General features: G+C 36.6%; 1 protein-coding gene across 1 annotated transcript in view; it reads left to right on the top strand.

The window, feature by feature from the left end:
* Positions 1-14,986, top strand: part of LOC107670737 (mineralocorticoid receptor-like) — a 77,131-nt gene that overhangs the window by 2,652 nt on the left and 59,493 nt on the right. The window contains exon 2 of the mRNA XM_016463456.1: positions 435-2,217. Coding sequence (XP_016318942.1) covers positions 455-2,217 — 1,763 coding nt within the window. The 5' untranslated portion in view covers positions 435-454. The remainder of the gene's footprint in view (positions 1-434; positions 2,218-14,986) is intronic.

Genomic DNA, 14,986 nt, shown 5'->3' with positions numbered 1-14,986 from the left:
CTCAGCAGGAGAAGATGGGGATGCACAGTGGTCTGACAGAGAGGGGTGGCTCCCACATTTTTAAAGAAGAGGGCATTTGCAATACCATTTAATTAGCATCCCATTTACATCTGAGGATAGAAATTGGTTATAAAAAAACAAACAAAATAATATCTGTATTAAATGCAAAAAATAATATATAAAAATTTGTGGTAAGATGTTTTAAAGCCCAATGAAACTTATAAATAAATGATACATTTCTTTGTAATAACAAAACTGAAAACAGTATATCTGTAATGCATTTTCCAAAAAATAGACACATTAAACCAGTAATGAATAATAATTATGTGTGCACTTTGGTTTGACAGTCAGAGTAATGAAATTGCTTTGTACTAATCAAAATATTGCTATTTTGTCTGTAAAGTCTAAATGTCTCTAATTTATTGGTCCATTAGGTTTATCAAATGATCCAGGTATGGAGACTAAAAGATACCAAAGTTACTGCGAAGGGGCAAATGCAGAAAGCAAATGGGCACAGATGCCGAACACCATGGAGTACTGCTGTTCTGCCGAAGAGAATTTGACAAACAGCGACGTGCTCATGGATATTGTTAACTCGAGCAATGCCCCTAACGTGCCGTCTGCCTGCAAGGACAACAACTTTAAAACTACAGAGACAACAATGCTTAGAGTTAACCAGAATCAACCGTTACCTTTTCCCTCCTTTAACAACTCCTTCCACAACCGCAAGTCAGAAACAGACTCAAAGGAGCTCTCCAAAACAGTTGCTGAGTCTATGGGCTTGTACATGAATGCTGCCAGGGAGGCAGACTTTAGCTTTGCCCAACAGGGTACTGCAGGAGGGCAGGGTAACCCGGAGAAACTGTATCCTCTTTGTGGGAGAGCAATTGAAGACAGCCAGTCCAAAATGACTGGGAGTCCAAAGATGAAAGCTCCCCCAGCTTCATTCCCACCTGGGGCCCAGCTACCCAATGGTGGCCCTCAGGAGTGCGGTGTGGTCTCTGCCTCAGTGCCCTCTGCACTGGCCACTGCTCTTTCGTGCAGCACTGATGGGTCTGGACCCATGTCTAGTCCTACCGGACACAACATGGTGTCATCCACTACCAGCCCCATCTTCTTTGACTCTGATTGTCCGACGCTGGCTTCTGCCTGCAAAAACTTGACCCAAGGTCAACACACCAGTCCCAACACCTGTAGCCCTGTAAAGTCCAGCATGGTGGGGTCACCTCCACTGGCCAGTCCGCTCAGTGTTATGAAGTCTCCAGTTTCCAGCCCTCATAGCATAGGTAGTGTGAGCTCACCGCTTTCCTGTAACACCAACATGAGATCATCCGTCTCAAGCCCAACAACAAATGGAGGCAATACCTGTAACATTAGACCATCCCTCTCCAGTCCACCCACCGTTGGCAGCATGACCATGTCCAGTCCCAGGAACTCATCCAGGGGCTTCTCGGTCTCTAGCCCTCCCAGTGGATTGGGCCTAGTTCAAAATGATATCAACAGCCCTGAGAGCCGAGAGCACGACTTCAAGGCATTCGAGTTCCCGAAGGTAGAAAATGTGGATGGGGAAATATTTAACATCGGCTTGGATGCTATGGGCGTGGCCAAATATATCAAAAACGAACCTGGCACTGATTACAGGAGTATGTGCCTAGGCAGCAGCAAGAGCGCCATGCCACATTCTCCTTTCGTAACTCACATTAAAACAGAGCCGAACAGAGAGGCGACATGTTCGAACCTCCAGTTTGTAGAGCCGCAGCACTCTCTAGGCTGCTTTCCTTCTACAGAGACCACATACTTGTCTTTGAGGGATAATATTGACGAATATAGTCTTTCTGGGATCTTGGGACCTCCTGTTTCGTCTCTGAATGGCAACTATGAACCTGGTGTGTTTCCTAACAAAGGCCTGCCTAAGGGGATTAAACAGGAAACCAATGATGGCGGCTATTACCAAGAGAATAATAATGTGCCCACGCCGGCTATTGTTGGCGTTAATTCAGGTGGACATTCATTTCATTACCAGATCGGAGCGCAAGGAACAATGTTGTTTTCACGCCACAATCTGAGGGACCAGACGAACCCCTTGTTGAATCTAATTTCTCCAGTTACTGGATTAATGGAGACGTGGAAAACTCGCCCAGGCCTGTCACAGGGGCCTCTCTCTGCCAGAGGGGATGGCTATCCAGGCTCTGTCTGCCTTACAGAAAACTTGGAAAGGTAAGACACACGCAGGGAGTTTTTATTAATGTGTTGTAGTGTTGTTTTATACTCAAACATTAGATTAATCCTATCCCCAAAAGAGAAGGCGAAAAAAACTATGAAACCATGTAAGAATTAAACAAATGTTACAAATGCTATGGAGACAATTCGCTAAAATTAGGCTAAATCAGTTGTATTTGTCTGGAAGCTCCCAGTCAACATGATTAACTGACAGACAAATGGCTTGCCTTCGAAACATCCTCTCCACCCTAATGGGAAGGACTTACCGCTTTTGTGGTACATTAAATCTACATTTAAAATTGAAGTTGACCAGCATATGATCTCAACCCAACACTGTATGGCATTCTCACTCTACTAAGCTCCACTATAGGAGGGAAGCAAAGTTTCCTTCTTATCAGAACTTTGTCTGGGTCTGTGAACATAAACAACCTGTGTTGTTATCAGAAGATCTTGTGCAATGAAATACATCTTGTTATTGAGTCCAGTCATTATGCACCAGCGTCATACATAATTAATGGTAGGTCAAGTACCTTTCTCTCCGAAACAATGATAAACAAGCAGTTTTTATGAAAGGCTTTTAAACAAACAATGGGAGAGATCGAAAGAAGACAGCAAGTTGCTTAATTAATCATTTGAGACAAGAAACTGATTATTTTTAACCCAGTGCTTCAGTATAGAATTAACATGAGGACGCAACTTTTTTTGCGACCTTGTCCACTTTAGCCACTGCCATGTGAACACTGAATCAACTGCAGTGGGCCTTAGGAAATCCTCGCCAGTTACTGAAGTCATAAATGTTTGCTTACCAGACTTTAAATTATACGGTTGCATAATTTCTTTAATAAGCTTGCAAAGTGCAGGAAGCCCTAAACAGTGCTATAAAGCATATCCCATCTGACAGTCAAAACTTTTATAAGAGTCAGATGTTTGCAGAGTTAACTGAGTGATACATTGAACCCCCTTTTCAGAATGTGTTCATTTGATGCTATTCTGAGACAAGGCAATTACAGCTAGCCGAGCTCTAGCTGTATAGCTAATGATTTTCACCCCATCCCAGATGTCCTCTGAAACAGTCAGCCAAGCACTCATTCAAAATAGAGTGTCTTTTTTACCACTCTAATGATATCAGGAAATATGTAATGCTAAGTTGGCTAACGAGAGAAGTGTAAATATGTCAGTTGTCTCTAGGTTTGTAGCTTTGTCATGTATTTTTTGGCTAAAGAGTTATAGTGAGTCTACCTTGTATATTTCATTTAAGCAGACCTTTGAAAAAAAAAAGTCTGTTTACTTAAGAGTGTGGATTCAAGCTGAGCCCACCACTGTAGCACCATCTATTATGAAGCAGTCCCTTCTGACTGGCTACTAGGCTACAGTGAATTATTTAAGTTTATGATTTACATTGCGTACTGCTATTTAATTGTTAATGTGTGTGTTCTTTTCGGATAAGAGGTTACATGGAATGTGGTCAAGCAGGTATCCTATTCAAATACTTTTTCCTTAAAAGGATTTATTTAAGGTTCAATTATGAACTAAAAAGTTATTTTTAACAGCATTTTTTTAAATCTAGCTTAATGTTCATTTAAAAATGTACTATTTTTACATAAGATAGTTTTACGTAGTATATTATTGTTAATTTTCAATTGTTCATAATACATAATTTACAAATTTTAATTCATACAACTTGAAATGTAAATGTTAATATTAACCAAGATTAATAAATGCTGTAGAAGTATTTTTTCTTGCCTTTCAAATGTTGGAGGTCAGTTAGATTTTTAAATAGCTGCATTTATTTGATCAAAAATACAGTAAAAGCAGTAATATTGTGAAATATGATTCAAATTTCAAATAACTGTTTTCTATTTCAGTATGTTTAAAAATGTATTCCTGTGATGCAAAGCTGAATTTTCAGCATCATTACTCCAGTCTTCAGTGTCACATGGTTTTTCAGAAATCATTCTAATATGCTGATTTGGTGTTTCAGAAACATTTCACTATCAATGTTTTTGTAGAAACCACAATACATTGATAAGTTCAAAAACAACATTTATTTGAAATAGAAATCTTCTGTTTGTAACTTTATAATTGTCTTTACTGTCACTTTTGATCAAGTTAATGCATCCACGCTAAATAAGGTATTCATTAAAAAAAATATTGATCCCAAACTTTTAACTGTGGCCTATACACAATCATGTAAACAAGTTGACAAGGGGTATCTATGATCAAGAGAAATTCATTTTTATTTTGACACTCATAATAATTTGCCTTTGGGCACAGCAAATTTCTGATGTTCTTGCTATCTTCTGCTCTCTCTCTTTCTCAATGGTTCAATGCTGTCACCAAGTTTGAAAAAAATAACTACCACACTGAGCAAACCATGACTGAGTGACAGAAGCGGAAGGCGGTGGGAGAGGCGCTGATCTAAAACCTTCTTTTTCCAATTGTAACTGAAAGGTTAATATTCAGGTTCTGGGGGGATGTCAGTCAGGTAAGAGTAAAAAGGACTACAAATATAGATAACAAGCTACGAATGTTACAATGATACAGCAGTTTACTTTGAAGGCAACCTATATAGTGGGAGACGCATCGCTGCTGACAGGTTCAAAGTCACCCTCATCCTAATGAGATCCAGCTTAGCCAGAATGTCAGAGTAGATGACAGTCAGAGGTGGGATGGCTCACTGCCACGTCGGCCCCAGCTGGCCCTCAACATCACACACTACACCTGGTCAGTCAATATCTCTGTATGTTTCCACTCTTTTCTTTTGTTTTCTCTGTCTTTCTCTAATGTTTCTTATTTATGTTGCCTCCTTCATAAGCCATTAGGTTCGTCATAGGAGTCCTTTGGCACACACAGATCTTTGATATCAGCATTAACTATAAGCCATTATTGAATCAATTACATATTATAACTCAGAAAAAAGTAAGAAAGAGAAAAGCGAGTGAGAAAATGACACAGGCAGTAAAGTGGGGGTGGGGAGAGAAAAAATGTTTGGTGCCTTCAAGCTGTGCATGGTAGTGTGAGGGAAATCTCTTCTTGCCTTTGTTTTTCTCTTTCATACACTGATGAAAAAGTGCTGCCAAAAAGGCAACCTGCAGTGATATGTCCGTTACAACTTTTTGAACCACTCTGAATGTAATTATTGATAAAGAATATAGTTGAAACTGTGGCATCTCGTCAAATCAAGTAGAAATGACAGAATTAGTGAAAAGTGAAACACATTTTTTGCAGTTTAGTTATGCCTGGTAACCAGTAGAATGCATTTGATTGAAATGCTAAGTGAAAGAATAAGCCATTTGTTGTTTGAACACAATAAGGAAGATTGACAGTGAGTATTAACCGAGAGGAATGGAAATCCCCTTTAACCAAAATTATGCAATTGAGTGATGCAGCATAGCAAAGGGCAGCAGGTCGCACCACTAGCAATGACATTTTCACTGAATTTCAAACTGCACTTACCCAGAGCAGCAGAACAGAATGAGACAGTCATTCACATAGGACACTCACAAATATAATTCACTGTATTTATCATTTATTAGTAGTATATTATTAAAACTTGCGCTAGCTTATTTAGGATATGTTTTGCTGATTTATTAGATATTGAGTGCAGAATTTTATGCGTGCAGTTTTGTATGACATATTATTTCCAGCTGCAGACAAGCTGAAATTAGGCTGAAGCACAGACCTTATACAGCATTGCATAGTCATAAAAAAAGAATGAATTAAATACATAGATGTCCACTACATTGTCAAGAAATATAGGCTACTTTAAACTGAAGGAGCATGATAAAACTGTAAAACCCTATAGCATGTCTTAAGAATGTATGTCTTAATAATATTTGGAATAAATATTCTTTATACAGCAGAATTCAATATGGCTGGACTGAGTATGCCAGAGGAGGCATGTTAAGGAAGCAGCAGTGCAGGAGGAAGAGAGGTCTTTGCTCTGGAGTTTGGCCAACTCTTAATGTTCCTCCAGCAGATGAAAGGGCATATCCCTGTGAGAGCACTAATGAGCTCTTAATTGTATGTTCTTCTACAAAATTAATGGCCAGTGTAAATTTGATAAATTTGGACGTGGCTGGATACTAATATACCAATTAAATCCCAACCTCACAAAATCTGGCCCTCTGCATGATGGGCTCTAGACAGGGGCAACACCTCTGTTCAATTGTAACGGGAAGCAGAAATGGGAAGAAGTGGGAAATGGAAGTGAGAAGTGTGGGGAGTATGGAGAGACTTTCCTCTGGGTTCTGCACCAAGTGATGGAAACTATTTTATTGCTTATTTGGGAGTAACAAATATCTGTAGAGATCAATATTGCTTTGAAATTCTATGTAAATTTAATCCCAAACCTTACAAAACATAATTGTGCAGGAAGTCATTATGTGTTCCTGTGACTCCCAGGAAATCACTTCATCACTTATTAAACGCTTCCCTAACTTAAAAAAAGTTTTAAAGTAATTTTTTTTAAGAGTTAGTTCACCCAAAAATGAAACTTCTGTGATCCTTTGCTCACCCTCATGTCGTTCCAAACCTGTATGACTTAATTTCTTCTAAGGAACACAATAGATGATATTTCAAGAAATGTCTATACAATGGAATTCAGTGGTAACTGTAACATTCTTCAAAATAAATGTATTTTGTGTTCCACAGAAGAAATAAATTCATACAGGTTTGGATTGACATGAGTAATAATATTTTATTTTTGGTTGAACTATCTCTTTAAGCATGCTACAGTATAGGGTTAACCTAGTGTGCTAAGTAGCCTAATCTCCTAAGTGTGGGTGAATAAAACATAATTAATCCAGAGGTACCAAAAAATGCAGTCCACAGATGAATTAATATGAAGCAGAAAATGTTCGGATTTAGAGTAGTAAGTTTGCAGGCAGTTTGTTATGATATACATCAACTACATTTCAAATGAAATATTAATCACAAAGTCTGATGTACTTTAAAATATTTAATACAAACAGATTGTAAATATTCAATGCTTTTGGCTTGTTGCTTCTGTTTTTCGAAATAATGATAGTGTATCACGATGTGTGATGACATGTAGAAAATGATGAGTTTGTTGCCTAATTACTTCAATTTGATTGCCAATAGCAAACTAATAGTTGGGCTATTGCGAAGGGTGTTAAATTCTCTTGAATCCAACACACACACAAGCTCACACAAGTATGCTTTGCACTTTATTAAAAGTGCAGCTACAGTATGCTTGGGATTCTGAGTTTGTCATGGCTGTCCTCATTTGAACTTCTTCCTCAAACAGTATTTGTTGATGCTGGGCCAGATTCTTTCAAGGTAGTCCTGGCATATCTACCCACATTACACCAGTACCAATCCTTCATACTGATTAAGATCTCTTATTTACTAGCATGTGGCCAAGCCACACAATAAATAATACAACAAACCCTTGAAAAAAATCTTGACAGTAAGATGTAAATCATTTGTATCTATCACCCTAAGTGTAAGAAGTATATAAGTATATAAGAAGTATATAAGTGACTGTGTAAACACTTTATACGGACATCTAGGCAGATGGACCATTGTATTGAAAATGACAATTTAAGTCCGTTCTGTAATGTGTGTGTGAGTTCCAAAAATGTAAGAATATGATCTGAGATACGAATTCATAAGCGTGATTGTTCCTCATAAGGATTCAGTAGAGAATACAAACAAATTCTTTCAACAGTGAGTTGCAAGCAGACTGAGACTTCACAAACAGAGTGTTATTTGAATGCATTCTTTGATTCATTTAAATCAATAGCGCTGCATAGGCAGGTCATGTGACCTCTGATACTTCTCACAGAGAGTCACAGCGCTGCTGTTTTCTGTTGTTAGCTGTGCATGACTGCACAAACAAAAGAGTAACTTGATCATTCATGTCAAATTGTAGGTTGCTTAAGTTGTAGAAAATAAGCTTAAGCACGGTCAAAAGCGGCTTAAGTTTGTGGATGAAACCAGGTGAATCAGGCATGTGGTTCGGATTGGTTGACATATTCGGAAGCCGTTAATCAAACAGCACTTTGACTTTGAATGATATTTTTTCAGCTTGAGCTCTTGACAATGTGGGTCAAGCTCAATTAAAAGGGGGAAGCAAGGAGCAAGAATACTTTGTAAGTGCATTTTACTTTGCTACACTCGTCACACAGGCCGACCATACCTTTAGTATGCTTGATAAATCTTTCAAAATGGTCAACACTGTGGCATCAGACGTGACCTAGAAAGCAAACTTAGATCCCCCCCACCTCCCTCTGAACTCATTTGTGGGAAACAAACACAAGCTCCGTTGGGCTTTGTTGGGTCTTGAGTTGCGCCCATAAAAATGAAAAGCCTTTTTGACGTGACTGAGCTATAAGTCACTGGGTTCACAAATAAACATTGCATGCCCTGGAGACAGCCAGTGGCACACAGAACCAGCAGGTAAAAAGACACGGGAAGGTGTCAGATGGCACTTTATAGAAAAGACACTATATCAAGTGTACACATCGGCAGTGCAGCCTCAAATACAAGAGTAAACCTCAGCAAGAAGTTCAGTGGCTTCTATTACAGGAAAGAAAAATGGTATGTGGGGTTAAAACAGCAACATGTGAATCTATACAGGTATTAAGCACAGTTTTAAGAGAGCCTGTTTCAGTAAGGAAACAGTAAGGAAACTGGAACTTTATATCTCACAATTGCAATTTTATTTCTCGTACTGTAGCTTGCAATCTGCCAATTGTGACTTTACCTCACAATGTGACTTGATATCTCACTCTTGCAAATTTATTTCGCAGTTGTCAGTTAATTTCTTGTAATGTAATTATATCTTGCAATCGTGAAATTATTTATCACAATTACGACTTTATATCACACATTGCAACTCGTTGCAATTTTATATTTTAGTATGACTTTTTTAGTATGACTTCAGTTACGACTTTATTTGTCGGAATGTAACCATACCTCGAAATTACAAATTTATTTATCATGTTTACAACTTTATTTCACGTAACTACAACCTACTGTACTTCACACAAAATTGCAACTTTATATTTAACAATATGACTTTTTTCGAATCTTAAACAATTGCTACTTTATTTCTTGTAATGTAACTAAATCTTGTGATTACGAATTTATTTCTCAGGATTATGACTATTTCACACAATTGCAACCCACTGTATATGTGTATCTCAATTGCAACTTTATATTTCAGTGTGACTTTATTTTGTTTTATACGATAGTGACTTTATTTTTTGTAATGTAACTAAATCTCGCAATTGCAAATTTATCTTTCATGATTACGACTTTATTTCACACAACTGAAACCCACTGTACAGTATATATCACAATTGCAACTTTTACTTTATTTTTTATTTTAAACAATTATGACTTTACTTCTCATAATGTAACTATATCTAGGAATTGCACATTTATTTCTCATGATTACGACTTTATTTCAAACAATTACAAATCACTGTACATGTCACTATTATATTTCACAGCATGACTTATTTCTTATTTTAAACAATTTTCTTTTTAACTCTGAGGCAATAAACGGCCTCCATGCAATTTGGAATATCGTATTTAAATGAATCAGATAATAATTAAAACAAATCAATATGGAGAATGAATGAAGATGAATCACATACATCTAGTTATGACTGTACATGGTATAAAGTATGTCTCAATGACTGTACATGGTATAAAGTATGTCTCAACATCTCAATAGGGATTTCTGTCTATGGCAATTGTTTTGAACACTACCACCTGTTTGAACCTCATACTCATGAGTGTATTCAGAGCCTGTGGCTATGTTGTGTTGTTTCTGCACACCTGATACACAGCTTTGAGGCTGCCCGGGGCTGAGTATGCCAAACCCCCACATTTCACCAGACTGTACTCGGCCAAGTTCACATTCTGTTTACTGCCTGCCTTTGTTTCTACTGTCATCAGTAATATAGAGACAGACACTCTGTCTTTTATGTGAGATTTGTATTTGCCTAATCAGAGAGAAAGAGACGTGTGGCGGTTTGTTTTGTCTTAAGGAAATTAAGCAGCCAGTCGCTTGTGCCCTTGCAGATTAGAATGTTCTAGATATAAAACCCTTGTTTGAATAAAGAAAAGTAGGAGCATTGGAGAACAACTCTGGAAAAAAAGATACCACAGTGTGTGATTAAAAAAAAAAATGCACGCCAATACACAGCAGTTCAAAACTCCTGACCTGTTAGGGAGGGAAAGTCTTTGCTGGTAATACCTTTGCTTATGACTACATCCTCAAATGGAGAATTTCATTCTTGTTGCGTTACAAGTAAAGTAATATTTAGGGCCATTCATACTTATTGTACACATACAAATAAGCTTTTAAAGGGATATTTCAGGTAACACTTGAGTATAGGGACCAATTCTCACTATTAACTAGTTGCTTATTAGCATGTCTATTATTAACATATAGGCTGTTTATTCATACTTATTCTGCATGACCATATTCTACATCCCTAATCCTACCCAATACCTAAACTTAACAACTACCTTACTAACTATTAATAAGCAGCAAATTAGGAGTTTATTGAGCCAAAAGTCGCAGTTAATGGTTTGTTAATAGTGAGAACCGGACCTTAAAATAAAGTGTGACTATATTTGACCCTGTCATAATTTATTCACTACTGTGCAGTTTTAGACATGCATGCCTTTTCTTCTGTAGGACATGAAAGAAGATATTTTGAAGAATGTTTTTGTTCATATAATGAAAGTCAGTGAAGTTCAAAACAACACTTTGACCCAAACTGACTTTTATTCTTTTCTGGGTAAACTATACCTTTAATACATGCTTGATGTGTCAAAGAAGCACATATCTGATATGATACTCAGATACCAGCTGTTTTAATCTATCATGCAGATACTTCAGTTGTTAAAAAGAGCCTATAAGGACAGAATATTCCACAGCTTAATATTTGATATTTAAAAAACATACCCAAATGGCAATGTAATATGACATATTGTCTTATATCAAGAGTGATATTGCCATGTTATCTATAAGGAGATATATAATTTTCACATATGTGCATTCTCTGAGTAGATGTATACGTTTATAACATATATAAAATCCCCACAGTAAAATTTGTGTATGTTAATATCTATATGATGATTTTTATATGGTATTATATGTAGCAACCATAAATGTCAACAATATATATATTTTATTTATATATGCAACTTTATTAAAACAACATATATACAGCACAAAAAAATCTGCATGCGTATATATGTTTTTGTAATAATTTGTAATAATCTTTTGTAATTTCATTATATATTATCAACATGTCTTGACCGGTTTTAGAATGATATGTTGTATGTACATGGAATATACTATATGTCCGAAATGTATTTACATAGGCTAGATATACTGTATATGTTAATATATAAAATTGTTCAAATTTCTAAGATGTTTTTGTTCATATTACAATATATTTAATATATGGAAATTTAATATATGTACATATATTACATTTGAGCATGGGTATAGACAGCACTACATCAGAAATGCATGTGTCATACAATTACAACTGGTTATAAATAGGAAAGGTTTTACTGCCCAGGCTGCAGTAATGACCTAGATTTCCTCGTTTGTTCTGTAAAGCAATAGAAAGGCCAATGGGGTAATTGTTGGGTCAAATCCCCACCAATGTTCATCAGCCTACTTTAAACGATTGGGCGGTTAGGGACAAAAAGTACTGCTTTTACAGCAATTCACGGTGTCCAGCCTCCCCCATTAACCCACTTTATTGATGTCACAAGTCATCTGAATAATGCTTTTTGTATTCCCACAGCCAGCATGTTCTACTCACCTGCACTTTGTTGCAAAGTCGTGTTTGGCAAAGCTAAAGTCTTTTGAGAAGTAGAAGGAACTCTGTCCAAGTTGTTATTGACATGTTTAACATGCCTCAAGTGCTTCCTCCATTCCGATACTTAAAAAGCATGCGCCAGGTTTTGGGAATGTGTGTCAGGGTGGTTTATGAACGCTAAAACCATTCTTCATGTCCGTTTGCCAGTAAACATGGGGGAATGGTTGGGTTGGACCCATCTTTAATGTACAATAGAAATAAAACAAGTCCAACGATTCCATGCATCACTCAGACGAGAACACACACACATTCTGGACACGGCCATGTAAGAGTGTTAACAATTTGCCAAAGTATGTCATAATTTACTCATTTATCCTTATGTTGTTTCAAACCTGTATTGCTTATTTTTCTATGAAACAATTTTTAGAAGAATATCCTGGGTATTCTTTTCAAAACAATGCAGGTGAATTAATGATAAAAACCACAAAAACAGCATAAACGTATTGTAAAAGTGGCCTGGATATTCTTCTAATTCACCTTGGGTTTTACACAAAATAAAGTCAGTCATATAGGGAACATGATTAAATAATGACAGATTTTTATGTTTTATTTTTTGAATTAGCCTATAAAAATTAAAAAACAAAACTTGTGGACCTTTCCTAGAAAACTTCCATCAGTCAGCAAAAATGAACTTGCTACCAGTGCATCACAGCTCTCTCATAAACTAAATTTCATAATGACAAAACATAGCTATTGAAGCAGTATGATATTGCATCTCATTCAGTTTTTTTTGACACATTACAGTACTACGCAGGGATTCACAGTTGCAGGTTAATTCTCAAACAGACTCTCAGCTGTGCACTTAGATGTCATGTTAGAGGTTCAGATAATATCACATTTGTCTCGCAAACCTCAGCTAGACAAACACGATCACCACCGGTATCTTCTTGTTTTCTCTGCAGTGCTATAATGTTTATTAGATTTCTCTTTGTGGTCGTATTAGACATGCACAAATCCAATTAGCGCATCCTCAGTGGGACACAAAACTGCATCTTATTTTTATACTGGGCAAAAGAGCAAAGCGTGTGAATGACACTATTTATACATTTGAGTTGGAGCAGCCAAGGCCTCAGGATCTAGGACCCTGTGTGTTACTTAAGAGGAAAAACTCTTTATCTTCCTTGGGTATGGCATCATAAAATGTAATGCAGTATTAAGACTAAAGGTAAAAAAGGAAATGAAAGTCACCTTACTTGCATGGGAGCTAAGAGTAGACACGCTGAGTCTAATCAAGTGCCTCTTTTTTGCAACTGAGGCTGTTTTTAATGACTTTAACTAACTTCCTTTGTAATGAGCCAGGAAAACACAGACCATCGGCAAAGACACGCAGGCCTGAGAAGAGGCTTCATAGATAATCAGGCTTACTCCACCTGCTATTAGTGGTTGTAGTGACAGGATGCCACGGAAAAAAAAAGTCTTGGAATTTGCCATTCCCTGCCCGAATGCTGACTCACTAGATATCAGGGAGTCAGATTTCGCCCAAGGGTTGTAGCACGCTGAAGAGTCTCGATCCCCCCTGAGAATCATCTGCACTGGAAATGAGGGCATGTTGGAATCACGTGGGAGGGTCTGAAGTCCCTCGGGAGCCCTTAAAAATTCTCCTTAGCACTTAACGCCACACTTGAGACATAATAGTTGCTGCAGTTGGTGTGCTGTTTAGGCATGATCTCTTCTCTCACAATGTTAACTCTTTCAGTGCAGTTGTTGTCAAGTCATGGATGTCACAACTGTTTAGTGGTGCCAAAAACCTTGGTAAGCTTTATTTTTTTATGCTCCAGATGTGATGAATTTCAGGACAGAAAGTGTTTTTAAAGTACACTAGAACTCAAGAATAAGGTTGTGTCTTGTTAGCAATGCATGCATTTGATGAACTCTTTGTAACATAATAAAAAAAAAAAAACATTTTCGTAATCAGTATTTTTTTCTTGTTTTCCAGTAAAAATATGGGTCCCACTTTATATTAGGTGGCCTTAACTACTATGTACTTACATCAAAAAATAAGCACATAGTACTTATTGTGTTAATATTGTATTGCAAAATGCTGGGATACGGGTAAGGTTAGGAACAGGTTTGGTGGTATGGGTAGGTTTAAGGTTGGGTTAAGGTGTAAGGGATGGGTCAAAAGTGTAATTATAAATGTAATTACAGAAATGAGTTAAAGATGTAATTACATGCAGGTATTTTTATTTTTAAATATAAGTACAATGCAAAACGTGTATGTAACATATAAGTACATTGTATCAAATGATTAATTTCAATGTAAGTACATAGTAGTTAAGGCCACTTTATATAAAGTGTGACCAAAATATGTAATCTTACTTCAAGCAGGATAAATTTACCTGAGAAGCAAAAACCTCGTTTTTACAGAAAAAGAAAATTATTTTAAATAAACTGAATTATATAAATTTTATCTAAATAATAATAATAAAGTAATTAATAATGAATAAAAATAATACTTTAATTCATTACTTATGAACGTCACTAAATTTTGTTAGATTCATGCTACACACAAGAACAATTTAATCAAAATTATGCAAACTAATTTTATAAAATATGCAACTAAATGTATAATTTTGTATAATCTTGTATAATTTTGAATAATCTTGTTTTAAGAATTATGTGCTATTTTTACTGGAAGACTATATATACAAATTACAGGATTAAGTAAATAGCAGCCAAATAAAATGAGATGTATGGTTTTTTGTGCGTGTATTGCTGTGAATAGTGAGACATAATATGACCTCGGTAATAGGCTCCAGATTTTGGAATATGGCTACATTTAATTGTCTTCTCACTGGGGTGGTTGCAGCATGATGCTGGTGAAGTGATATTGTGGTAGACCATTAAAGGGTTAGTTCACCCAAAAATGAAAATTAGCCCATAAA

This window comes from Sinocyclocheilus anshuiensis, unplaced genomic scaffold (genome assembly GCF_001515605.1).
Source record: "Sinocyclocheilus anshuiensis isolate Anshui unplaced genomic scaffold, SAMN03320099.WGS_v1.1 scaffold145, whole genome shotgun sequence".
Taxonomy (NCBI): domain Eukaryota; kingdom Metazoa; phylum Chordata; class Actinopteri; order Cypriniformes; family Cyprinidae; genus Sinocyclocheilus; species Sinocyclocheilus anshuiensis.
This window is presented reverse-complemented; position numbering and strand designations above follow the sequence as displayed.